The sequence below is a fragment of the Typha angustifolia genome, chromosome 8, assembly GCF_048772165.1.
Source record: "Typha angustifolia cultivar Huaian chromosome 8, ASM4877216v1, whole genome shotgun sequence".
Taxonomy (NCBI): domain Eukaryota; kingdom Viridiplantae; phylum Streptophyta; class Magnoliopsida; order Poales; family Typhaceae; genus Typha; species Typha angustifolia.
Genome location: NC_133246.1, coordinates 4,281,752 through 4,309,510, shown reverse-complemented (window position 1 = coordinate 4,309,510; position 27,759 = coordinate 4,281,752). Strand labels below are relative to the sequence as shown.

General features: G+C 37.0%; 6 protein-coding genes and 1 long non-coding RNA gene across 7 annotated transcripts; 4 read left to right on the top strand and 3 right to left on the bottom strand.

Annotated features, from left to right (window-relative positions):
- Positions 1-463: 463 nt before the first annotated feature.
- On the bottom strand, positions 464-4,086 carry LOC140766256 (pyruvate dehydrogenase E1 component subunit alpha-3, chloroplastic-like). Its single transcript, XM_073105749.1, has 3 exons — positions 3,662-4,086; positions 2,755-3,541; positions 464-1,044 (listed from the first exon to the last, which is right to left on the bottom strand). The coding sequence occupies exons 1-3, from the start codon at positions 3,899-3,901 to the stop codon at positions 767-769; spliced, it is 1,305 nt and encodes a 434-aa protein (XP_072961850.1). The 5' UTR covers positions 3,902-4,086; the 3' UTR covers positions 464-766.
- Positions 4,087-6,539: 2,453 nt separating this feature from the next.
- On the top strand, positions 6,540-8,204 carry LOC140765777 (large ribosomal subunit protein uL2-like). Its single transcript, XM_073105004.1, has 2 exons — positions 6,540-7,018; positions 7,753-8,204. The coding sequence occupies exons 1-2, from the start codon at positions 6,579-6,581 to the stop codon at positions 8,096-8,098; spliced, it is 786 nt and encodes a 261-aa protein (XP_072961105.1). The 5' UTR covers positions 6,540-6,578; the 3' UTR covers positions 8,099-8,204.
- A 211-nt stretch (positions 8,205-8,415) lies between these two features.
- Positions 8,416-12,671, bottom strand: LOC140765776 (uncharacterized). Its single transcript, XM_073105003.1, has 5 exons — positions 12,248-12,671; positions 12,006-12,108; positions 11,453-11,526; positions 10,565-11,341; positions 8,416-8,896 (listed from the first exon to the last, which is right to left on the bottom strand). Exons 1-5 carry the CDS (start codon positions 12,467-12,469, stop codon positions 8,768-8,770), a joined length of 1,305 nt encoding a protein of 434 aa, XP_072961104.1. The 5' UTR covers positions 12,470-12,671; the 3' UTR covers positions 8,416-8,767.
- A 1,283-nt stretch (positions 12,672-13,954) lies between these two features.
- On the top strand, positions 13,955-17,224 carry LOC140765211 (uncharacterized). The gene is made up of 3 exons (XM_073104173.1): positions 13,955-14,157; positions 14,243-14,308; positions 16,867-17,224. The coding sequence occupies exons 1-3, from the start codon at positions 14,113-14,115 to the stop codon at positions 16,912-16,914; spliced, it is 159 nt and encodes a 52-aa protein (XP_072960274.1). The 5' UTR covers positions 13,955-14,112; the 3' UTR covers positions 16,915-17,224.
- An 801-nt stretch (positions 17,225-18,025) lies between these two features.
- LOC140765174 (uncharacterized) lies at positions 18,026-22,563 on the top strand. The gene is made up of 3 exons (XM_073104121.1): positions 18,026-18,253; positions 18,347-18,412; positions 22,261-22,563. The coding sequence occupies exons 1-3, from the start codon at positions 18,071-18,073 to the stop codon at positions 22,306-22,308; spliced, it is 297 nt and encodes a 98-aa protein (XP_072960222.1). The 5' UTR covers positions 18,026-18,070; the 3' UTR covers positions 22,309-22,563.
- A 744-nt stretch (positions 22,564-23,307) lies between these two features.
- Positions 23,308-23,706, top strand: LOC140764488 (uncharacterized). The gene has a single exon (XM_073103072.1). The coding sequence runs from the start codon at positions 23,308-23,310 to the stop codon at positions 23,704-23,706; it is 399 nt and encodes a 132-aa protein (XP_072959173.1).
- Positions 23,707-24,568: 862 nt separating this feature from the next.
- On the bottom strand, positions 24,569-25,510 carry LOC140765175 (uncharacterized). The gene is made up of 2 exons (XR_012105148.1): positions 25,262-25,510; positions 24,569-24,920 (listed from the first exon to the last, which is right to left on the bottom strand). It is a non-coding gene; the product is annotated as an uncharacterized lncRNA (long non-coding RNA).
- Positions 25,511-27,759: the final 2,249 nt, after the last annotated feature.

Genomic DNA, 27,759 nt, shown 5'->3' with positions numbered 1-27,759 from the left:
GATTTCCCTCCTCTTTTCCAATTAATGTGAAAGGTCGAATTGAGATGATTTTTGTATCTTATCCCTGAAAGTTGATAGTGTCTGCGAGAAGCAAAATTGATATATAACTTAAAGCAATGCATATTATCTGAGATTTAGCTCAGGAAGAGGAGGAAGAAAATAAAATTATTTGCATTTTATATTCTTATCCATATGAGCTCACAGCTACCAGCATCTCAAGAGAAGCCAAACTTTTGGAAGATGCAATTAAAATTAAAGTTCCGAAAGCGACATCTTATCTTAAAGATGAGCTCAAACTAGGATAAAAGATGAGGCGGCAAGAAAAATCCTTGATACAGGCGTTTCAGGAGATAGTGAAAAAGACAGGAGACCTCAAAGGATGAGGCAATGGCACTATACATATATAAATAGGATACTATTGCTTGTCGTCCTGTGAATTCTATTCATATAGAACTTGCAAACATATACTGTTAACAACTCCAAAGATAATACAGTTCAAGCTGAATTTTTACACAACTCCACATACATATCCTGATCATCTTCGACGGTAAGAATTATGAGAATGAAGTTCTGCGGAATAGAGCTACCATGAAATAAATGGCGATCATTAGCTACTAATGAGTAAATGTTCAAACACAGAATAGCTCATAAGTTAATAATGAATGAACTTACAGACTGATCAAGGCTAGGAAAGTTTGATAAAATGATCATATAATTCGGAACAGACTATCAAAAAACTGAGGCAAATATATGACTGCTTAAATCATTAGACTTGAGCAGTGCCTTGGGTAAATTTTGGATCCTCACACCTGTACTTCCCATCAGGACCGATACCAAAACCTTTGGGATCTGCAAACACATTTTCCAGTAGCTGACTTCTAGGAGGAGGAGGGCTTGCATCAGCAAATTCCACGGCTTCTTCAATTACCTCATCAATCCTTTTCTCAATAGTCTTCAGCTCAGATTCACTTGCCAGGTTGTGTTGAAGAATGTACTTCTTCAAGGCTGTGATGGGATCTCGTGCAGCATAACGAGCTTTCTCATCTGTCAAAAAAAGAACATGAGCTTAACAAGTCATTTGTTATTTGTTATTTCAATATCAGAACTATCCTAATCAACCATGTGTTTGAAAATCTAAAAACATCAAAGAGAACATTTTGAAAATAAATTGGCCACATCTATAAGAAATGCACAAACATATATGTATATATATTTTCTTTATTTGATGGTCCGAAGAGAACAACAACTTCTATTGTACTAGCTGGTGAGCAATACTTCTGGATACTGACCAATTCTCACTTTCCACAAAGATTTGGATGTCCAAAAAACAAAGCATTTGCAGAACAAAATTCAAGTTAGATAGATCTAAACTACAAGTCACAAGAGACTCCTTTTAGCGAATAAAAATCGCTCAACTAGTGATCGCTTGTTTGCGCCTGCCCAGGCATTAAGATGCTCTAGATCACACTAAAGGACATGACTCATGAATTCAGAATATCTGATCTCATCATATGGTCCACCAAATAGGAAAATCATTCTGATACATAGTCTTTTAAATAAATTTTGCAAGGGCAACTATAAACTAGAGAATTTCTATATGTTTTAAACAAATTCAGAAAAAAAGGGCAACTAATTGTAAACTTAAGTTTCGATTTCAGCTATTCGAATATCAGAATATTCATATGCTGCATATTGTTTGAGAAAGTAGAACTTATTATTATCAGTAAAGTTTTTGCAAATCAGAATGTGTGTGCTACTTAGGCGCCAAATTGCAGTTAATCTATAGCAGGAAATTTGACCATTCCAGCATTTGGAACTCTAGAAAAATGAAGAAAATTGGCATTCCACTGCATTTGGTTTAACAATTAGAATTATCTAAATAATGATTGATATGCCTCAGATACACACCACTCTAACATCAAATTGTATACAATGAGGCATAAGAGAAAAAAAAAACCCAAAAAAGTGAGGATACTAGTTGTTACCATAGATCTATGTTGATAAATACATGCCTACACTAATAAGCAAGCCATTGTATGAATACATACATAAATACATATCCCTGAGAAAGTATAGCTATATTTGAAAGGACAACTTGGTTGATGTCTAGGTTTACAAGCAAGCAACTGTGTGAATGCATACGTAAATACATATCCCAGAGAAAGTATAGGTATATTTGTAAGGAACTTGTTTGATGTCTAGGTTTATATCTGCTCATATATGTGTACATATACTGAATCTTAACACCCAATCATTCTTAAATTGTCGATTCATGTAATTAAGAGGCTAATGTTCTGCAATAATGATTCTTGAAAGAACATGAAATTAGTTTTCAGCTGACTGAGACAAGCATATATCAAATTATCAATCACCTTACTGTTGCAATAAAACATGAAAGAATAGGAAGAAAGTTAATCCTAAAAATTTAATCTCAATGATACAGTGCAGTATGATTTGTGTGCCTCATAATTATCATAAACCCAATGCTATAAGAAAACAAAGCATATTGAATAGTTCTACACTAGGAGAAGGCATCACACAAGATAACCAAAAAGAAGCTTTACAACAAACTAATATGTCCGTGAGCTCCAAAAGATAACAAATCTAAGCACAGACTTATGTAGAGTTATAATAAATTGAGAAAAGAAACTTCACAAGAATGAAAATTTTTATATGAACCGTCAAGCAAAGGAAGATTGATGCAATAAGAGAAATATGAAGTATTTTGTCTACAAGAACTGCACAATTCTTTACCAGGCTTGCGAAGCTCATCAGGATCAGCAAGGGAATGCCCCCTGAACCGGTATGTCTCGCACTCCACAAGCGTCGGTCCTTCCCCTCTCCTCGCCCTCGCAATGGCCTCCTTCGCCACCTCCCTCACCTTGAGCACATCCATCCCATCCACATGAACCCCGGGCATCCCGAACGGGGGCCCCTTCTTCCAGATCTCCGGGTCCGAAGTGGCCCTAAGATGCGACATCCCGATAGCCCACAGATTATTCTCCACAACAAACACAATGGGCAGCTTCCAAAGCTGAGCCATGTTAAGGCACTCAAAGAATTGCCCATTGTTGCAAGTCCCATCGCCGAAGAATGCGAGGGTAACATCAAGGCCATCTGGGCCAGACTCTTTAAGAACCTCGTGGCGGTACTTGGCAGAGAAGGCGGCGCCGGTGGCCACCGGGATTCCCTCGCCGATGAAAGCAAAGCCACCGAGGACGTTATGAGGGGCCGAGAACATGTGCATTGAGCCGCCCTGGCCACGGCAGCAGCCAGTGGCCTTGCCGAAGAGCTCGGCCATAACTTCGCGGGCCGGAACACCTTTGCTCAGGGAATGGACATGGTCGCGGTATGTACTCACAACGGAGTCGGCTGTGGAGAGCAGCTTGATGAATCCAGTGGAAACGGCCTCCTGGCCATTGTAGAGGTGGACGAAGCCGAACATCTTGCCACGGTAGTACATCTGGGCGCACATATCCTCGAAGGCGCGGCCGAGAACCATGTCCTCGTAGAGCTCCAAAGACTCCTCTCTCGTCACCACCTGATCAAAAGCCAAAGAAAAACAGCAGAAATTCGATCAGATCGGCAGATGGGTATTGCGAAAGATGCGATTTTGGGAGGTGGGCAGCGATCAAAGTCGAATTTTGGGAGGTGGGCGTACCGGATTGGAAGGGGAGGAGTTGGAGCTGAGGGGCTTCTTGCTGCTGAGGACGTCAGAAGAAGAGGCGAGAAGAGGGCGGGGAGAACGGAGCGGTTTGGAGGAAGAGGAGGAAGAGGAGAGGGGGAAGGAGAGGGAAGGGGTAGAGAGGAAGGGGGAGGAGGGTTTGATGTTGTCGGAGATGGATCGGGCGGTGATGGTGGGATAGTGTGGGAGTATTTTGATGGCAGAGAAGGTTGCCATCTTTGCTTTTTGAACGGCGAAATGGAGTTCTTGCTTCGAGTTCTGTGAGAAGGAGAGAGGGAGAGATATAATTATAAAGGGGAAGGAAGAGGAGGGCGGAGAGACCGAGAGAAGAAGCGTGACGAGATCCGCCAACGAGGAATTGGCAGCTTTGGTTGATGATGTACTTAGGAAGAGGAGAGAGAGGTGACCTTGGGACAAGTCAGCCAACAATATGTTTGGATTATATTAATGACACGCTGCACACAAGAATTATGTCGTTCGGCCCAACCTGCCAATACCCATTTGGGCCCAGCCTGATCCGAGCCCTTTGTCCCACCAGGCCCGACTTGGAAGTTCGCTCGTCAACCCAACCCAAAACTATAGCTAGGCCACAGACCACAGGTCCACAGGTCCATCAGTCCATTACTATGTTTTAAATCAATGAAAATAAAATAAACTGCATAGTACAGAGGGCTAAAAGGAGAAAATAGAAAAAAAATCGAAGGGAACGCTCACCTTCTTCTTCTTCTTCTTCTTAACAACCACTTCCAGTGGTCTTCTTCTTCTCCCATATGTCCACAATCCTCTTCTTCCCATAGGTTCACAAAAAGAGATAGCTCACCTCCATTCTCAGTTTCTCATCAACAGCAAAGCACCTCCACCTCAATTGCTCTAGAGATCGCTCACTTGCTATGCTACTCCCATCATGGCATCATCCTCTAGTGTTTTATTTCAACAAATTTGATTTTTCTTTCCTTTGTATATAGGCTTCCTAGTTTTGGTTTGATAGAGATTTTGGATTAAAGGGAAGGGTTCTGCCATTGTTCATGGAAGTTTGATTTGGATTTAGTATTCTATAATTGTTGTCATTTCACCTCCTCTCTCTGATGCTTCTCCACCACTATTATTGGCGATGAAGGAGGGGGAGGTGTTGTCATTGGAGTCGCGGGAGGAGGTAGTGGTGCGAAAGAGGAGGTAGAGGAGGAGAAGAGGAGGAGGGTGCGCGGACCACAGCGATCCTCGGGGAGAGTCAGAGGGGTAGGAGTTGACCCTTATAGAAGAGCTCGTCGGGCGAGCAGAGCTAGGAGGATAATCACCACTGTAGTCTTCTAATCCTTAGCTGTTGCCGGTCATCAACCATACCATGTCTGGCGTGGCCTCAGAAATCCTACACGCCCATTAAGACCAGCCCACCGTCTCATTGGCAAATACGCTGTAATGTGTTAGACTATTCTAGTCCGACTTGCGGGTGAGCCGGCAAACACAGTGCCCTATCTCAGTTGGCTCGTCCCAAGCCCAACCCGGCCCGGTAGGATTATATTAATGACACATCTCACACAAAGAAGTGTGCAACGGAGGAAAGAAGAATAATGCGATAGTCGGGATGAAGAATAAAAATAATTAAATTAATTGTACTATTCTTTTCCTACTTTAATAAATAAATATTTATTATTTTTTCTAAATAGGTTTAAAAGTTATAATTATTTTATTTACAACTATTATATTATATTATCATAATTATTTTTAGAATTTTTGGCTAAAAAATAATTTGATTTAATATATCATAATTCACACAATATAACATTATAGATAGTATCACAAATAGTATTACAAATTGATATCCTATATCAAAAATATTTTCATTATAACTCCAATATATTATATTATAGTCACGTTATTATTCAGCAATTCAATAACTATATTATAGTCATATTACGGTTCGGTACTGTATTCTAATATATTATTAGAAGGATAAAATTGGTTACGACAATGGATAAGTGCCACTTATTCCGTTTTCTTATTCTATTTGCTTGTTTTATATTTGACATAGGTTTTCTGAAAGGAAATAAGTTTTATTATGAAAAATCACTTATTCTACTCTACCAAATGGGTTTTACACATTATTTTTTATGAACTGTAGTTCCTATACAGTTATCGTGCATTATTTTCTAAGATAATTTATCGTTCGACTTTTATATCTGACCTAAAATACCTTCCAAGTACCCTAACGTTAGTTTTATTAATTGTCCGTTATCATATAAAAAGATTAAGATAACTAAAGATACAGAATAAGCATGGTAACTTTTAGTAATAATAGGGAATTTTATAAATCATATCCTATATTTTAACTATTTTATGATTCACATCCTATTTTTAAGAATTTTGTAATATGACTTTTTATTTTTTTCTATAATTTTCATTTAATATTTTGATGTTATTTTTACTAACTAATGATAATTAAATTTCTAAAATGCTTTTACTATTCTTTCTTATTTTTTATATCCCTCTATCATCTTCTTCACCATTCTCTTTTATTAATAAGGGTGTTAAATAAGAAAACGAGGAGTCCTGTTATAAAATTCTCAAAGACGGACAGGGTGTGAATGATAAAATAAGTAAAAGTATAGGGTGTGATTTGTAAAAAATTCATAATAATAAAGGCAAAAAAATATAGGATAAAATTTCCAATTTAAGTCCCGCACCAACCAGATTAGATTAAATGTGGGGACTTGTAGGGTTAGGCCCATTATTGATCTATCGGCCCAATATTGGATCGGGGTTGGTCTTTGATAGTATAGCCCGGCCCATTCCCTAACCTAGGGCAACCAATTCACCCCGTGAACTATAAAAACCCCTTTCATATAGAAACCCTAATTCTCCTGTTCCACCTCCGTCTCTTCCTCTACCTCCTCCGATGGGGCGAGTCATCCGGGCTCAGCGTAAGGGAGCTGGCTCCATTTTCCGGTCCCACACCCACCACCGGAAGGGCCCCGCCCGCTTCCGCAGCCTCGATTATGGCGAGCGCAACGGCTACATCAAGGGAGTCGTCACCGACATCATCCACGACCCCGGACGGGGGGCGCCCCTCGCGCGCCTCACCTTCCGCCACCCCTTCCGCTACAAGCACCAGAAGGAGCTTTTCGTCGCAGCCGAGGGCATGTACTCGGGGCAGTTTGTGTACTGCGGTCGGAAGGCTAATCTCATGGTCGGAAACGTGCTTCCTTTGAGATCCGTGCCGGAGGGAGCCGTGGTCTGCAACGTCGAGCACCATGTAGGGGATCGCGGAGTGTTTGCCAGGTCCTCGGGCGATTACGCGATTGTCATCAGCCATAACCCGGATAATGGAACGTCAAGGTGATATAACTTTATCTTTTCTGTGTGTGTGGTTGTTAGCGAATAATTTATTTAGATGATGTTCTCTTTGATGGTATTTGGATATTTTTTAGATTGTAGGATGGATGTAGTTGTTAGCGAATAGCTTGTTTCTTCTTGAGGGCTAGTAAATTAAACCGATTTAAAATGAATGCTATGGAAATTAAAATATGACGTAATATTCTAGAAGTATTGGTGAGAGATCACAACTAGAAATTGTCATATATAGATTATTGATTAAATTCTTTCATTGTATGTTAAAAGAGAAGATTGACAAATGAAATAGAACTTTTTTCCGTTCTCAATTATTGCACAGCTTGTAGGTGTTTTTTACACTTTAGGCTCGTTTTGCAAAAACTTGTCTAAGTTGCAGGATTTGCTGATTGAACCACTTCATTGGCTGGTTTTTACTGTGTTAGTTGCATTTTTAATAACAAAACCTAACGGGCTTGGTGGTCGGTTTATCGGTTTGCAACCACCTGGTCCAGTTCGGTTCTGATAATTATAATTTTTTTAACCAACATCTGTGTCAGCTCTGAGCTTTAGTTATCCTGTTGATGAAAGCCTTTTGTAAATTGTTCTTATAACTGAGATGAATGTTGCCCTTCGGTATATGTGAAATAATTGAGGTGCAGCTTTTGTTTAGTGTTTGAGTTCTTCCTTAAATATGTAGCAGGCATCAGGTGCTTACTCAAATGCTGCTGATGCTTTTACAGGGTCAAACTTCCTTCCGGGGCTAAGAAGATTGTGCCAAGTGGTTGCAGGGCGATGATTGGACAGGTTGCTGGTGGTGGCAGAACTGAGAAACCCCTACTGAAGGCTGGAAATGCTTACCACAAGTTCCGTGTGAAGAGGAACTGCTGGCCGAAGGTTCGTGGTGTGGCTATGAACCCAGTGGAGCATCCTCATGGAGGAGGAAATCATCAGCACATTGGGCATGCATCTACTGTTCGTCGCGATGCTCCTCCTGGACAGAAGGTGGGTCTCATTGCTGCAAGGAGGACAGGTCGTCTCAGGGGACAGGCTGCTGCAACTGCTGCCAAAGCAGAGAAGACCTCTTAGCTTGCTACTTCTGTCTTCTGCTTGAATTTGTTTTGCTATGATTGAGGAACTTCTGGCTAAACTAAACTAGTTTGGTAAATTTATGGTAACATGGAGATTTTGTTTATCTTTTGCTTTTGTTGATTTTGGATTTATGTGGGTTGAGATTAATGAGTACATATCTTGTCATTTGTTGTGGTAGCCAGAGTCTATCTAGTCATTTTTGCCCTTCTCATGGGATCTCTTGGTGTTAGGTATTGCTGATCTTTTTACTCCTTGGGTTGGATGCAGAAACTATATGATTACAATGCCGTTGTAAGGAATGAACTAGTTCCCCTCCGGAACTACTTTGTATCTTAAATCATCAATGACTACTTAGTCTGTAGGCTATTTTATAAAGAAAAACGCCTTCTAATACTGTCAATTCTCTTTTGTGCTCATTAATTCAGAACAAGCAAAAATCCAGTCAAATTTAAGCTACATGAAACAAGCAGTTGGGCTTGCCAGCCATTTGATACACATCAGATGCAGATTCCCCTTTTCTGAAGAAGACACTGATGTTGGATATACATACATAAGAACATTGGATTATATGTAATTTACAGAGAATACATAAATCAAGCGAGGAACTTAGACTGCTAAATACAAATAAAATGTAAGGAAAATACATAATATGTGCCTGTGTCAATATTAGATTAGAGTACGGGTGGGGGAGACTTTCTTCAATTTTGGAACCTTGAAATCAGAAGAAAACAACCTTGGGCTGATTACTGGTGGAGTTCCCTGTCCCCCTAGCCGTCCTGAACATCGCTTAAGTCCCTACACAAGAATTAAGAGTTATAACCATATTGTCGGGAGTTGGTAGAATCCATTTAAGTAGAAACAACAATATTCAAAAGTAAATGGCATTATAATGATAACAAAGTAGCGAGATTGAAATGAAGAAATTATCACAAGAAAAATAAGACAATACAGGTGAGTCTCAGTTAGGCTGCAGTGGAAGTCTCCAAATGAACAAAACATCAGGAACATAGCAAGAAGTTTATTTTCTTTTATGCTAAGATGAAGAGTGGAATAGTAAGAATTACAAAATAAGCAGAGAAACTGTTTATAAGCATGCTCCTACAGAAGAGAAAAATGATATATGCAGTGTCCTTCCTTGCAGAAAGTGATGACTAGAACAAGTGCACTGGAACTACTCTGATGAAGAGAACATAGGAAACCTGAGATGTGATGGATTTGTTGTCTAAATGCTACAGGTAGTTCCTAAGAGCATTCTTCATATTCATTAATATTTAACTGCTAACAGCAAAAGGTTCATTTGTAATCCATATCGTGGGATACTTTCGGAATTCATCATAATGACAAGACAAACTTATTCACATCAGGACATCAAATATAGAATAATACGCAAAGCACTAAACATCTAAGGCCCACTCATCAGAAGCATAGCTTGTTACTGAGCTATAAGGTCAATACATGAACTGGTCCACAAAGTCCCCTTAAGTGGTAAAACCTACTTTGCATCTAGCAGGATTTAAGGGATGATTTGCCTAAAGCTGTTCTCATATAATCTCTTGATACTAATCAGTCATTAGCAACTTTAACCCCTACAAATATATGCTCCTAATGCTCTGATTATATCAATGATTACATAGGAACCACTATGAAATTAAGTAATGTGAAAGGTCCATACTGACTGAGGAAATATAACTTCCATAGCTTTCAAATCATGAAGCTATAACATATTTTATGGTGGAATTAAAGAAATATCACAAAAAAGATATGTCAAAGTTTAGATTTAACTGTACACCAAAAAGAAGTAAGCTGAGAAATAGGGCCAAAACACGCCAAAGGTACTGTTTATGTAAAGGAGGCAATTTTCAATCTAAGATGGAGCACAAATTATCTAGATATGGAATAAAGCACAATCTATGTTGGATGTGAACAATATATCTATATGTTTCAATAATAAAAGCATAGAATGATAAGAAGTTGCCAACTTCCTTGAAATGGATAACTGAACACTGTTTTAGTTCAATAAGTTGAGATACATGTATTTTCTTAAAGTAACATAGGGTATTATATGCAAAACTCATAAACCTAGCTAATACCAGTACAGAGCATAAGGAAATTAATATAAAGTTCTACTGCCTGGCTTAAAGCGCAACTAATGTACACATAATGTCAGCCAAAAACATGTAAATTAGAACAGAAACAACTAAGAGTAACAGAAATATACTCCGGAACAGTGGTTATTTACATAAGCTCATTCCTAAGTGATTAAGTACATATAGATAAAATTAGTGACAGTTTGATTGATAAACTGGTTCAGAGGTTGCATAGAATGAGATCTCAGGATCAGAAAAAAGGAAGATAACTTATCTTACGCATAAATTGCCCGATGGAAAACTTAAGCAGCAGAACAGATGAAAAATAAGGCAAGATCAAGTAATCATTTACTGGTCTGGTTGTTTGTAAACTTACATTAACTGCTGAAGAAGTCCGTGATCCAGAAGACTCTCCATGAACATGTTTGCGCTTTCGACTTGTGCCACCTTTTGTACTTTCCAAGATCTGTTTATCCGAGTATCTTCTTGAGTGGTGCCCTACTGGTTTTGCACTTTCCAAGCTACGATTTGCAGAACTCCTTGTCCTACTCCTAGCTGGTGTGGCTAATGCACTTCTCGAGGGCTTCTGTGAGTTTGAATCCTTAGAAAATCTGGACTTCTTAATGACATCCATCTCAAGCTTAGCCAGGTCAGTTTTCAAATTTAGAATTATGTCATCTTTCTCTTTGGCCAGAGAACTCAATTCTTCCACAGTACACTGAAGCAACTCTATCTTCTCTTTTGCTTGTTCAGCTTCCTGGTTGTAATTCCTCATGTTTGAGTCAAGCCTAGCTCGTTCTGCTTCTAACCTAGCAATGTCAGCATCCTTCTCACAGACTGATGACCGCAGCTCCTCTAAATTAAGTTGAAGTTTCTCAGCAGCTTCATTAGCTTGTGCTGCTTCTAATCTTTTGCTCTTCAGAAGACCAACATAGTCACTTTCCATTTTCTTGAATTGATTCCACACAAAATCCTTTTCTGCTAACAAGGCAGAAATTTCAACTTCCTTCTTGGAGCTAAGAGTCTTGTAAGCCTGCTTTAGTTTTTGTATCTCCCCTCTTAAAGTTGCAGGCTCAAGCCCTTCTTTGTTGGAAGTATCTATAAGCCCCATGTTAGCAAGTGCTTTATCAGCTTCTCTGTCTTTCATTTTTTCCTATGACACAGTGATTTATGCTAAGAAACAAAAAAACTAACCAAAAGGATCCGCAAGGTCTATTGAATTTACCAACAGAGAAAAGACAGCACTCCAAAGTTACAAAAGTACCTTAAACGCTGAGATTTCACCAGTCAAAACCCCCAAACAAGCATGGAAATCCTCCAAATCACTCTCAGCTAGTTCTGCTTAAAACAAGATAAAATGAAGCAAAATAGCAATCAAATAGTCAGCAAAAACATCTTTAAGCAAATAAAATTACAAAAGAAAATTCTAGAAAATAATTCATTTTTCATAATAAGAACAATAAGTTCCCTCTATTTAACAGGAAAATCAATTTTTACAAGACAAAAGCTCGCTCTCCATAAAATCTTCTTAGGATAAAGTACAAACTAAGCATCTGTTCAAATATTGATTCCTATTGTTCAAATAACCCACACAAACATACACCAAACCATAAAGAAAAAAGGGTTCTTTAAAATCATAGAATTCCACGATTTGTTAGCCAAACAAAGGCACTTTCTGTGGTACATCAAGAGAGAAATCCATGATAAAGGCAACGAAAGAACATAAAGTTATAAAGTAAAAGAGGAAAAGGAAAGGAAAAATCGAGACAAGAACCCAAATGCAAGAAAGGCAATTCAAGAACACAAAAAAATCGAACCAGATTGCTTCTTGTAGCACATAGCCTCGCGCTGCTTCATCCCAATTAAGAGCTCCACCTTCGCCGCCTGGAACCGGCGCCCCTTCCTATCCTCCTCCTTCATCTGCCACCACAGCTAAACGAGATCAAAAGAAACTCGAACCACACAAAGAGAGAGGGGAATAGAGATATGACAAGAGTTGGCCTCCAAATTGCTAAAAGGGCCAACGCTTAGGGGTTTAGGGTTTCGAAAGCTGCTTCACCTGGGCGATGCGGGATTCGAGGAGGCGAACCCTGGAAGACCACCGCTCGTGCTGGCCTTGAGCGTAGCGCTCCAAGAACTCGCGGTCGCTGGCTAGGGTTTCGACCTGAGACTGCAGCGACTGCAGCATCTCCACCAAGGACCTAAAAATCCGCTGCCATTGCCGCCGGTCGGAGGTCGACGACGGCGACGAAGACGACGGCGATTTCTTGTGGCCTCCCATAGATACGAGTTTCACACAGAGAAAAGAACAGAGATCTAGAAGACAGTTCGAACTTCGAAGGCAGCAAGAGAGAGAGAGAGAGAGAGAGAGAGATAGAGAAGAGAGAAATGACCGTTGGGGACTAGTTGATTTAAAAAGTTGACGGGGTTTAGCCGTTCGGGCGGTGCGCACTTTAGAATGGACGATGGATCACACCGAAGGTTTTGTCCGGCCGTTGAATTCGCATCAGACGGTAGATATGGGTTGTCTTCATGTTTTAAAATATTATAATTGCAAATTAATTCTTTAAAAATTAAAATAGTATTATTGTCACAGAAACCTTTTGAACCTTTCAGAACTAGTTATTAAGGTTAACAAATGCAAATAAATGAGAAACAGGGAAAGAATACCTTTATTTATTGATGTTTAAAGTGTAAAATATTTATCATAAAAAATGTTCTTGCAAAAAAAATCTTATAATATGATATTATGCAATATTAGGTAGCTTTCTAAACATTTTAAGCAATATAAGTTCAGTTTTTACCATTGCTACTTAAATATTTTTATGGTTACTTAAATTTAGTAGACAGAATGTAAAGAATTAGAATAATTCCCCAGCAAGTAATGATATTTTAAAGAATGGAGTGTCAATTGTAATTTATTTGAAAGTATTTTGTGATAATTATATCAAATTATCTATTGATTAAGCCACAGTCTCTTACAGACATATCACATAAAACTTCCTCTTTACTAGATTTAAAGAGATTTGGTGCAAACTACTATATTTATAAGAGTGATTAAAGAAATTTCTTACAACTGGATTATGTAGGTTAAGTCGATAGTGTGTGAAGATTGATCCCGATAAATCGTCGAATACTTGTAATTTTTTCATTATCTCTATACCTCGATAGTTCATTTATATAGATAAGGTTATTATCAGTATAGTTATTCTAATTTTTTACATTAGTATAATAAAGTATATTTAACTGTATACTAATATAATTCATAATAATTATATTTAATATGGTATAAAGTTAAAATGATAATTTGACGAATGACTAAAATATTATTTATAATAAATAGACAATGAGAAGAGAGAGGCGATGAAGAGAAAAGATAAAAGTGGGGCTAAGCTGTAAATCCCAATGAAACCGGAGATTTGCTAGCTAATTGGAATAGAAATCTAGCTTTGTTTTGTTTGTTGGAGGCTAAGTCTCGAATTCGATTAGTTAATCTTACTTTTTAATTTTTATTTTTTTAAAAAATAGATTTGATTAAATATAAAAAAGATTTTAAAATATATATATATATATATATAATTATAAAACCAGTGACTTTGAGTTCATAGAAATTCTAAAATGAGTCTATATGAGATGAGAGTTCATAAATGATGAGGAGTTATGGTCTCCTGCGTTAGCTCATCTAAGATATACATACTTTTATATATATAAAAAAAAAAACTAAGCTGACCCTTCTACGGTTTTTACTCGATCTCGGCTCACTGTTTTCCAATACGTGAGCACAGAGCACCAACCTCACACTTCTAAAATCCAAAGTGGTCTCGGGTCTCGGGTCTCCTCCGCCCTAGCTATTCTAGGGTTTTGGGCGCTCTCTTCCGCTTCATTCCTCTCTGTTCCAGATCTCTCATCTCTTCCCCCTCTCCAATGGCGATTCCAAGCCCTTACTCCGGCGTCAGCACCCTCGCTTTCGTAAGCCCTCTTCTCCTTCTCCTTATTTTCTCTATCGCACTCTCTCTATGTAGCTAATTCTTTGCATTTGATCCTCAATCGATAGGTGGCTCGTGCTTCAGCCTTCTCCTTTGGCCTCGTCTACGGGAGCATGAAGCTCTCCTATCTCAAGGTACCAACTTTGCATCCATCCCTTTCGATTGCATTGGGATCCGATCTCTTTTGGATCTCAAATGGATTTGGCGTTTACGTTTTCTCTGTGTGGGTATCCGGTTTTTGTTGCATTTTCTGGTGTTTGCTTGCATATAAAGCAGCAAATTTTGCCTCCCAGAGTTGAACAATGGGATGGCTTGCTAATTTTTTTTCTCCTTTTCCTGTTGATATTTGTTCTCATGATTCAAGTTGTATGTTGTTTGAAAGGAGTTTTTTGCAGGAGAATTGATTTCTTATCTTGTTCTAAAGTAGGGTACTTGTAACTAATTATGTTAGGCAATGCCATGATGGATAGATGCGATACAGATGCAATGTGAAAGAGATATTGCTTATAAAGAAAGCATCACCATGAGGATCAAAGGAAAGAAGAGTGCATTACTTTATTCACAGTTAAAATTATTACATTCAGAACATAGATAGAACATTATTAAGTGTATGGGATAGGTGAGAATGTTTTATAGATTTACAATTGTGCAAGTATTCAGACATCAAATTATAAAGTCCCTTATTATCACTCTGAAGAACATATTAGTTATATTTTCCATTGGTGAATAGATACCGGAGATCCTTCATTATACTTCGTTTGGAACTCTTCTCTAGTCAAAATGAAGCGAGACTGTTTCTTGTTATATGGTGGTTGATTCTGGTAAAATTTAGAACAATGAAGATATTCATAAAGTAATGTGTCGAGAAAACACATCGTAAGAGAAAAAAAGTTGTAGGATTTCCCTACATCTTATATTTGATTCGAATTTGGTCTAAACTTGAAATGCAGAATCTCCTATATCACCTCTCATCTGGATTTTTTATTCTTTTCAGATAAAAAATTCTTCTTTTAGCATCTATCCCTTTAAATTGATTAATATTTCTGTTTCCTGCGTTTTCTTTGGATCAGTTTCTGTTGATTTCCTGTTATTCTGGTAGGTGCCATGCTTGTATAATTTAATCCTGGGGTTCGATTGAAGTTTGCTTTCCTTTAACATTTTATGGTTAATATGATTTACATCTTTAAAAGAGCAATATGATGATGCCCTCTTTTGTTAGATCTCCAACTAGTTTTTGGGATGGTTAGATCTGAGGTTCATGACATTTTATAAAATTACAGTCAAATTGGTGGACATTAATACTTTTGAGGCACTTACGAGGCTAAGAGATAAGTTCTAGATTAAATCTTGATCAACAAAATTTTGGCCCAGAAGATATGAGAAGAAGGTATTGAAGAAAGCTGGCAAATGAGTTGAGACGAGCCAAGTACTGGAATGTTCAAACTTGGTTTAATTGTAGATGGCATATACCAGTGATTGATTTTGAAAGTTGGCCATCCTGATTGTCCAAGTTTGCCAGCCCACCTTAAAGCAGCTGTCTTATTCTTGATTTGAGTATATGGAATGCTATATGTTTTGGCCACCATAATGCTGTAGTTCATGGGTTGGTACCATCCTGAACCAAAATTAGTGATGCGAAACGATGTGATTGACGTAGGGTAGAGGAGGAGAATGAAAATGCAATAAGAAAGAAAGGGCAATGAGGTTTCACACCTCCACCCTTAAACGATGGATTTACGCCCATTTCACAAGGCAGAGGAAAGCTCAAAAATTTTCGATAATTCCAAAAGGTAATACATAAGGTCTATACATAGACCTTACAATGACAATAAAGTGGAAAAACACCCCACCCTAAACAAATGAAAAATGCAAAAACAATCCTAAACACTACAAAATAAAAAAATGACATGAAATCTAACTCAAAACCAGATTCTTATAGGAGGTATTATCAACTGTCAATACTTTCTGCGTTGATACACATGCCAAACATGTCCTATCAGTGATGTTCGCATCAGTTAGCCATCGATTAGCTAGTACTATAGTATGTTAGATTGTATCAGTCACCATCAATTATCATACCTGGCAGCTAATGAATTAGTGGGGTTTTCTTTTATAGATTGGTTTTCTCTTATTATGCTAATTTTGTATGTAATAGCATCTTGCGGTAATGTTGTTCTCTAACTTAGAATATGTTTTACTTCATATTGTCATTGTTGTTATGTTTTAGTCATTGTTTGTTTGAAGATCATATGTTGCCTATTAAGATTGTAATGCTTATACTTCCATTTTTTAAGATGCTTGGCAATCTTGGTTTAGTGTATTTTAGAAGTCTGCTTCAAGCTGAGGGTAGTCATCTACCTGCCAAACAGTCGTCACGTTGCTGATAGATCATATTAAAGTAGGCACGATACCACATTGAATTCCCTCTTCTGACCTTGATGTGATTATGTTCATGATCCATCCAACGTATCTCTACTCAGAGAGGTGCTTTGCGTAAATTTCATGTCCTAGTGTGATTTTCAGTTGCTTTTAAGATGAGCTTTTGGAGAATAAATGTCTTAGTGTGATTCTTGTGGTTTCTGATTATAAAAAAAGCTTCACACTGGCAAATTGTTGTGAATCGTGAAGTATATCTAGGATTATGCATCTCTAAATAGCTAATGTCATATTTCTGTTTTTGCTTTTCCTCCAGGCAAAGGCAAAATCTCACCAAAAGGCTGATGCTAAAGGCCATCATTGATGGATGGGAAGCCTGCGATAGAATCTAAACTGTTCTCATATAAATTGCAGTACATCTCTGCAATGAGTGCTAGCTCATGCATAAGGTGTTTTATTTCATTGAAACTGAAGGAAAATAATGTCTTTCTTACACTTCAGCAATAATAATTGCCTTCCAGTTAATAGTTGAAAGCTTGAGTCTTCCAACTTGGACATGTATGTGCTAGTTTTTTCATGTATGAAAACCTGTAGTATACCCTTCTTTCTTGATGTTTAAAGTGTAAAATTTCTATCACAAATTTTGAATCTGGATCTACTTTGTGTTCTGACTCTATTGGATCAAGTCATTTTTCTTACAAACAAAAAAATATTCTATTTCTTAAACTATGATATATTGTAATATTAGATAGCTTTCTAATCATTTTAAGCAATTTATATAAGGAGAGACTGGCTTTTTTGCGTAATCTTAGTTCAGTTTTTACGGTGGTTACTTAGATTTAGTTGACAAAATGTAAAGAGATGATGATTAAACCATAGTGTCATATATATATATATATATTTTAAAGCTTTTAATCTCTATTGATTAACCCATGGTCTCTTACAAACATACTGTGGAAAATATCCCACTCTTTAGTACATCTAACGCGTAGATTTGGTGCAAGGATGAGAGCGGCCATCTGAAAACTCGAAAAGAAATTGAGGCTCTATCCCAAAAATTTCAAAAAGGTCCCTTTTATAATTAAAAAATATTTTCTAATAATCAGTAAAAGTAAATAGCTAAATATTTTGTCTAAACATTATTTTATATATTTCAGAATTAAAATTACTTTTAATTTTTTGTGCTTGAATTTGGTTAAATCCACATCTTTCAGTAAAACTAACTTATAATTGAAGGTAAAATGTTGAATTAATTTTCTCCAAGCCGACCACAAACTTTTAATTTTTTTTTTAATTTATCTCTATATTTCGATAGGCAATTTCATTTAATTTTATTTTAATTTAATTTTATTTATGGTAGTTCATTTGCACCGTCTCCAACCTCTTTTATTGGAATATATTAGAAAAGAGATTGTATATTAAGTTGTTTTCCTTTTCTTTTTTATCTCCTAATCTAAACCATCCATTGAGAACTAAGCTGACGGGCCTTCTGCCTCGATCTCGTCTCTCTTTCCCAATATATGAGCACAGAGCGCCACCTACCTCACACTTCTGAAATCCGAAGTGGTCTCCTTCGCCCAAACTGTTCTAGGGTTTTGGGCGATCTCTTCCGCTTCCTTCCTCTCCGTTCCAGATCTGTCACCTCTCCTCCCTCTTCAATGGCGATTCCAAGCCCTTACTCCGGCGTCAGCACCCTCGCTTTTGTAAGCCCTCTTCTCCTCCTTCTCCTTCTCCTTATTCTCTCTATCGCACTCTCTTATATAGGTAATTCTTTGCGTTTGATCCTCAATCGATAGGTGGCTCGTGCTTCAGCCTTCACCTTTGGCCTCGTCTACGGGAGCATGAAGCTCTCCTATCTCAAGGTACTTCCTTTGCATCCATCCCTTTCAATTGCATTGGGATCCGATCTCTTTTGGATCTCAGATGGATTTGGCATTTTTGTTTCTGTGTGTGGATATCCGGTTTCTGTTCCATTTTCTGGTGTTTGCTGCATATAAAGCAGCAAAATTTTGCCTCCCAGAGTTGAACGATGGGATGACTTGTTGATTCTTTTCTCTTTTTCCTGTTGAGATTTCTTCACATGATTCAATTTGTATGCTGCTCGAGAGGAATATTTTGTAGGTGAGTTGACTTCTTAGATTGTATTAAAGTAGGGTACTTGTAAGTCTATTATGTTAGGTAATGCCATGATGGGTAGATTGCAATACAGACTTAATGTGAAAGAGATATTGCTCATAAAGAAAGCATCACCATGAGGAAAGAAGAGTGCGTTTTTTTTATTCACAGTCAAAATTATTACATTCAGAACATAGTAACATTATTGAAATGTACGGGATAGGTAAGGATGTTTTAAAGATTTACAATTGTGCGAGTATTCAAACATCAACTTATAAAGTCCCTTAGTATCACTTTGAAGAACACATGAATTATATTTTTCATTGCTTAATACTATTGGAGATCCTTCGTTATAAATCTTTTGGAACTCTTCTTGAAACACCGTCTCCAAATATACGTGCCCCTTACGTGGGTGGAACCCATACATGACTTGTTAGTCAATATTTCTACAGTGTAATTGAGAAAAGTCTAAATACCATAGACAATCCTAGTAAAATTTAAACCAAATATATAGTACCTCATGCCTCAATAAGCTTCCAGAAATATATGTCCATATACAAAAAATAAAAATAAAAATAAAACTCATGCAGGGGATATAATCCAACTAGACAATAAAAATAAAGAAAACATAATAAAATCAGCTACTCCTTGATACCTCCATGATCTCCTTTGATGTTATGAATATTTTTACTAAAAGGTGGCAAGTATCAGTACACAACCTAGCAAGTATAATCCAATATAATCTAAAAGTAATTTAAATATATAATGAATAGTATAATGCATACTCTTAAATACAACCATAAAGTAAAACATCGCTAATGAAAATTTAGGTAAATTCTTGTGCAATCAGAACTCATATATTATATGCTGTCATAAATTTAATTCTCATGATATGTTCACACAAAGCTGCACGATCATATATCATTATACACTCTTATAGAGCTCTAAATTAGTTAACTAGATAATGTTGAGGAGGGATAGATATCTAGCGGTATTATGACTCATATATACATGACAACACTATATAAGACTAGTTGTCTATGGCCATCAAAATAAGAACTCTAGCATAACCATACTCCATCTCCATCATTATTGCTTAAATAAAATCATCGCTTACAATAGAATCATTACATACAGCAGGACCATAAGGACACAATAGAGGACGCCCTAACTCTGCGTCGTTGGGCTAGGACTATAACCATGGTTTTCAGTTTCGGTCGATCCTGATCCCTAGACTAGTTTCGATGGGTTATTTGCCGATGGTTGGGGAGCTCCTCCATGGTCGTCGGCCATGGAGAATCTCAATACTACAATCTAGGTCACAAGAGGTCAAAGCAAGAGTAGCAAGAGTTCCCTATGGTGGAAAACTTAATCGGCTAGAGAGACGTGTCCAAGATCGCCTTTGGTGGTTGAATGCGTGCAGGGAAGCCCATGATGGCAGGTGACATGGTGTAACCTCCCATGCACACCATGGGTATCTAAATATGATACCCACGACAAGAGGGCGAATAGGCGGAACTTCTCGGACTAGTGGGAGGTTGACACGAAGTTGCCAAATGGCGAATTTTTCTGATGAAGTCGAGGTATTAAAATTAGAAACTAACTATAATTTGCTTGATGGAAGTCAAATTACTCATAAGGAGGGTTATGGAACTAACCTGCTTTTGAACATAGGGTCATCTTGCAATGGTGATCCACATACTTCGTCGAGCACTTTGTTTGCCAAGGTAGAAAAGAGAGAGAGAGATAGATGGGAAGGAAAAGAGGAGAGAGGACTATTTATTGAGAAAGAGGGAGTAACCACCTAGGGTTTTAAAGGAGACACAGGGAAGACATTTGGGTGGAGTCCTATTTGTGCTCAAAATCCCGGCAGGATTACAGTTGATCCCTATCTCTCTCATGACCATTACAGGTGAGAGGGGAGGGAATGAACAAATTAGCGCACACATGGCCGGCCATGTCTAGTTGTGCCCGATCAAACACGTGCTAGGATTTTTTTTTTCTTTTCTTTTGGGTTGTTACACTTCTCTAGTCAAGATGAAGTGAGGCAATTTACCATTTCTTGTCAATATGGCGGATGATTATGGTAAATATTAGAACAATGAAGATTTTCATAAAGTAATGTGTCGAAAAAGCACATCGTAAGAAATAAAAGTTGTAGGATTGTTCTACATCTGTTCTTCTATTCGAATTTGGTCTAAACTTGAAACATAGAATCTCCTATATCACCTCTCGTCTGGATTCTTTATTCTATGCAGATCAAACATTCTTTTTTTAGCATCTATCCCTTTAAATTAATTCATATTTCTGTTTCCTACATTTTCATTGGATGGATTTCTGTTGATTTGCTGTTATTCTGGTAGATGCCATGATTGTGTGATTTAACCATCGGGATCAATTGAAGTTTGCTTTCCTATAACATTTTATGGTTGATATGATTTACATCTTTAAAAGAGCAACTTAATGTTGCCTTCTTTTGTTATATCTCCAAATTGTTTTAGGGATGATTAGATCTGAAGTTCATGACATTGTATAAAATTTTATTTAATAGTCAAATAGGTGAACATTAATCTTTTGAGACACTTGGGAGGGTAAGAAATAAGTTCTATATTAAATCTTGATCAACTGAATTTAATCCCAGAAGATATGAGAAGGTATCGAAGAAAGCTGGCAAATGAGTTGAGAGCCAAGTACTGAAATGCTCAAATTTGGTTTAGTTGTAGATGGAATATTCCAGTGATTGATTTTGAAAGTTGGCTATCCTGATTGTCCAAGTTTGCCAGCCCACTTCAAAGCATCTGTCTTATTCTTGATTATATAGAATGCTATATGTTTGGGCCATGGTAAATGCTAGTCAATTTAATGGGTTGGTACCATCCTGAGCCAAAATTAGCTAATGCTCTAGTATGTTAGACCGTAGTCAGTCACCATCAGTCCATTATACCTAGCAACTAATGAATTAGTGGGATTTTCTATTATAGATCGGTTTATTCTTCCCATGTTTTCTCTTATTATGCTAATTTTGCATGTAATAGCATCTTGCTGTAAAGTTGTTCTCTAACTTAGACTTTGTTTTGCTTCATATTGTCATTGTTATGTTTTTAGTCATCGTTTCTTTGAAGATCATATGTTGCCTATTGGTTGTAATGATTATACTTCCTTTTTAAAGATGCTTCGCAATCTAGGTTTAATGTATTTTAGAAGCCTGCTTTAAGCTGAGGGCATCCATCCTCCATTGTGTGCCCACAAGCCCTTCTGGTAGTCATCTACCTGCCAAACACTTGTCACATTGCTAATAGATCATATGAAATTATGCATGATACCACATCGAATACCCTCTTCTGAACATGATGTGATTATGTGCATGATCCATCCAACCTCTCTCTCCTCAGAGAGGTGCTTTTTGTGAAGTTCATGTCCTAGTGTAATTATTTCAGCTATTTTTTAGATGAGCTTGTGGAGAGTAAATATCTCTGTGTGATTGTTGTGGTTTCCAATTATAAAAAGAGCCAAATTGTTGTAAATTGTGAAGTCTATATAGGATTATGCATCTCTAAATAGCTAATGTCATATTTCTGTTTTTGCTTTCCACCAGACAAAGGCAAAATCTCACAAAAAGGCTGATGCCAAAGGCCATCATTGATGGATGGGATGAACTTGAAGCCTGTGATAGAATCTAAACTATTCTCATATGAATTGCAGTACATCTCTGCAATGAATGCCAGCTCATGCTTTAGGTGTTTTTTTTTTTCACTGAAACTGAGGGGAAGATAATTGTTTTCTTGCACTTCAGCAATAATAATTGCCTTCCAGTTAACAGTTGAAAGCTTTAACTCTTCCAAATTGGACATGTATGTGGTAGTTTTTTCTTTCATGAAATAGCAATCTTATTATGTTCCGTGGCGGTGTTTGCTGTGTTTAGCTTCTCATTATTGAAGTCCTAGTTTGCAATCCCACTTTCTCCACATGTTTTTCTTCCTGTCATATTAGGGGATGACTGGGTTGTGCAGTTCCAACTTTCTCAGCTTGATTATTTCTAGGATTATAGTATTGGATATCTGATGCAGCTCAGAGTTGATATATTTTTTTTTCCGTTGAGAAAGAGTTGATTATTTATGCAGTTATATCCAATGTATACCAGATGATGTCCTCTTTTTCTCTCGCCATCCAGAAGATTGACTCAAAATTTTCTTCATCTCTAGGGGATATATTCCTACGCATAATATTAAATTTGTGTAATTCTCACGAGTATTATTACACCCACATTGGATCAACTACGTGGGTAGTGCTTAGTGGGTGTTAGGATTTCTCTAGCATCTGAACAATTCTAACTAGGAAAAGCTCTCTCTTCTTTCGGAAGGAAGGGGGCGATCTTATCAAATGCTTCCACCTCAAACACTTTATTAGAGGTTGTAGTAGTTGTCACATAGGTAAAGAAAATTCCTTCTTTGTACTAGAAGGATCCCTCATCTAGCAATTCACTTTTATAAAAACAAATTTTAGCATCTAAGTGCACTTTCAGTGACAGACTTTAGCATCAATTCTCCACTTCTTTTAGCATACTTATTCCCACCACCGTTTATACTCTCTTACGAACTATAACACACATATAGTCTGCTTGCAAAGCAAACTCTACACAAGCATGGCTTGGATATTTTGTGAGAGGAGAGGGCCACAATGGAAGCAAGGTTGGAAGGGCCAGGCTTTGTCCTCTCTCTCCCTTCCTCCTCCCCCTCTCCTCGCCGTCTTTGCCATCGTCATCTTCTTCCTCTCCGTTTCTACTTACATGGACTACAAGACTCAAGTGCAGCGTACCGAGAATGGTCTCCGGTTCCTCCTCATCCTCCTTCCTGTGGTAATCATCTTCATTGCCCTCTTCGTGTTTTCGGGTGGTATGCCAATCTTGCGGTTGCCGTGGCGAGACCGCTCGCCCGGGAGCTCACCATGGGGGGTAGCACTGCTAGTTGTGGTGCTCCTGGTGATGTTGTCATACCAGTCTTCTATCCATTCTAAATGGTTTCGGCCATTGTGGGGGTCTTAGTAACGTATTGGAGTCGTAAGTATATGAGACATAACATGTTTGATGTATGTCACTGAGGCTTGATCTTATGTATCTCTCTTGCCAGTTTGTTGGTTTTGATCTTTTGCATTTACTTGTAAGATAGAATGTAAACAAATAATTGCTTTTCTAATGACAAAATTAGGCTTTTTACCACAAAATTTCATCATCTACCCTTTAGACGAAAGGAAAATGCTTCGACTCTTTTGCAGTGTCCTTTTAAACACTACTGCTGTGTTTAGAATGTCTTGTTTGCCAGTTTGTTTCCACCTGAATTGTTTTATGTTGTAGTACAATTGCTTCCGGGTAGATGAAGACTTCACACCAAGGAAAAGTATCATTTTCTAGTAGTTCCCTCTTTCTTGTGGTAGTAATATCTGAGTACAAATATCACTACAGCAAATTTAGTGGAATTAAATTTGAGAAGAGAGGAGGAAGGAAAAATAAAATAAAAGAACCATTCCTCACAACCTATGCCAACCAACCAAAGGCCTACTAGGCTTGTGAGTGTGGAAGAGAATAAAGAAACTATGAAGGGGGAGCCAAGATTTTCTTGAGAGGGGAAAGTGGATTGTTTAGTGGGTTACCATTTTCACAGGCTTATTAGATAGGACATTTCTATACCTTTTTCATTGTGAAAAAAATCCATAATGCTTAATAATTCAGTAGGCTCAATAACTCGATTCAATTAATAGCTCAATAGTACTTAGAAAAATAGTTTGACAACGTCGTCGAACTGGTAAATTTTAAGTACCTCTGTATCTAAAAAGAGTTTACTCTTTATCCAACCCATATCTAGTTTTCGAGTTTGATAAAAAAAAAATTGAAACATCTTGCCTCAAAATGAAACAAGATACCAAAATACATTTATTCATATAAAAGTGATACAAATACATATCTAATAAACAACAATATCATAAAGTAATCTCTCATTGTTTAACTTTCATAGAATAATCTTCATATTTTCATTAAATATATATAAAATATAATATATTTTTTTTCATCTCTTGATTAAATAATATTAAATTTTTTATATATTTATATATTCCAGACATCATCTAGGACGATAACGATGAAATATATAGTTTTATCTAGTCTAACGACTAGATCATCGTAATTTTTGTTCTAATAACAGTAAGCTTTCCGATGCCTCCCATACCAATGTAAAACTTATCTTCCTCACCATCTTCACCTACCTGTTGATGCTGGTCAAAATTAGAATTATTGGAAAAAAGAGTAACTTAAAAATCACACCTGTTACTAGATCATAAGCATGTCGATGGTAGAATTACTTGAAACGCGAAGTAAAAGGAAAATAGAAAAGATAAGAAAACAAAGGGTTTGTTATTTCTAACCACAGCATCGCATCGTCTCAAAATTAGGGGGGTTTATAACTCTTAACTGACATAGATAGACTCTGCTGGGGGTTTACACTCCTCTCTTAATTTTTTTAACATCCTCTTAAACAAAAAACAAGAAAAATAATCTTCTAAAAACTCCTACAAAAGTAGTCAGGTGAAACAGGAAGAGATTATACCTCCCAGACGCATCTCAGCTCCTCCATCTCTTGGGTCTTCACCATGACTCATGAAGCAGAGATCTCCTCCTATCTCTTCCTCTCAGTCTAAAACTAAAAGAGACTGCTCTAGATCTCAGATCTCAGATCTCAGATCTCTTCTGAGAGGCACTAATAACCACAAAGTGCTTCAGAAAGTCACACGCTATGTCTTCTTGCAGTAAAATATTATTAACCTCTAGGAAGTGGACTATGGACCCCTCTGCCTCATACTTATCCTCTCCTCCTTATTAGGGATAATTACTTACACATAAACTTTATATATGAACAATTGCCGTGATTTCATGTCGACTCCATTATTTATTTTTCTTAAAGATATTTGATTTTATTAACTATAATAAAAACCTATGAAATGAATATTTTATGTTAAACTTATTATTAAAAACATGTGAGTGAAATGTAATAATTTTTAGGCTATATAGGACCAATTTTATTATTATTTTAGAGAAAGGAAACAAAAAAATTGAAGGGACAAGAAGAAGGCGAGAGAGAGATTTCTATAATTTTTATTAAAAAAAATTATAGTCCTACGTGGATTCCTAGAAAGCATGACATCTTGGACCAAATAATATTAGGTTGCTCAAAACATAGGTGACGATAAGTATAGGCTGCTTGCTATTATGAACAGGTCTTCGACCTTCTTTCTATCCAGAGTAGTCGCACCTACTTGGCATGTGATGTCAATGAGCGAGAGAGGAGAAGGAGGTGGAAGGGTGGCATGGTAATTATCAATATTATTATTATTATTATTATTATTATTATTATTATTATTATTTATAGGTTAGAAATATTTTTACTTCACACCCTATGTAATCATTGATTTAGTATGATTCGCATCATATATTCATATGACCAAACGATAGATAATGAGATGTGCATATTAGATATCATGTAAAATAAGATCATACCTTTAACATATTATAACCCTAGTTCTTCATTAACTTAGCAGAGTTTATATTGCTTTGTTGAGAAGTCACTGCTTCTAAAACAAATGCCATAGCAATACTAGTAGAAGAACAATTGCTGTTTGTAATCTCTTAGAAGCTTTCAAGAGTTATCAGATGCTTTGAATCACTCACTCACATCCTTAATTTTTATCGGAACCATAACTTTCAAGTGATTAAGACATTAATCTACATTCATCCAAACGATTATTACGAGTCATGACAATAACTTAATTGTTTAATTAGATCAATTTTGGCATTGAAATATTTGCAAGTAGTCATCAATAATAGCACAAAACAAAACAAAACAAAGGGTTTACCTCGAAGTATATATATATATATATATATTAAGGGTAACAAGCAACATAAACGGTGGTGATTGAATGAAGGGGAGATCGGACGGTGCTCTGGCGTGTACCACAAAGATCATTATAGTGGAGACTCATTCGGATCTTTACCAACTCCCCAACGTTGACCAAGGTTGATCCCACGCAGGATGAATCCAACCTTAATCAAACATTTGTTCACGAAACATTATATATTAATTCCTACAATTTGATTCAGTCTTACAAGAAAATAAAAATTATATATTACTCCTCTTTAAACTATGTGTAATGTTATTAATGTAACGAGGACAAGCCACTTATTCTTATGAAAACTATATTTGTTAGCTAATGTTACTTTTGGAGTACATCTTATTTATTCCTCAAAAATTTAAGCTGTTCCGTGGTGTTTCTTTTTCCTTTTCTTTTTCTTTCATTTCGAAAGGGAAATCGTCTTGGTGAGGAATTTTATTAATGATAGTCAAATAATTATAACTTTGATAGACAAAGAAAAAAAGGGCGAATTAGGGTGATGCCCATTGGACAAGTCTCATAACTTGGTGAACGTCGAGAACACAATATTGCGATAAAATATACATTGTATCAAGCACAACGGGTGTAGAAATTTTTTAACAACAACAAAGATGCAAATGACCTACCAATATAAAGAAGAGATGAAAACTTGGATAAGTAGCAAGCACGGAGACATGCTGAAGATAAACAACGACAATTGACCTAGAAGGGCACAAAAAACCTCTACCCACTAGATCTAAAGAAAAATTGAATTAAACAATAAAAAATGCACAAAAAACTCTAAATCTATCTCAAACCACAAGGACTTCTCATAGTCGCTCTTCTTTAGACCGAAACCAACGAAGAGTGCAGTGCTCTCCTTACAAGAAAGGAGGAGCTCCACCCACCACTCACCGGCCAAATCTTGCTAGACTATAATGATAATGTGTGAATTAGTTAGAGATAGCGAAAGAGAAAAGTAAATAATAAATAAAAGATCTAAAGAAAAAGAGAATATCTCACACGGAAAAAAGAATGCCTCTCCCCTTCTAGCCAAGGAGGCTAGAGGAGACGAAGTAGGTCAGTAGTTGGCGGTGACAGTGGGAGGGGCACTCACAAAAAAGAAAAAGAAAAAAAAGGAGCAATCCATATTAGACTTGTGAAGCATATGCTTTTTCTA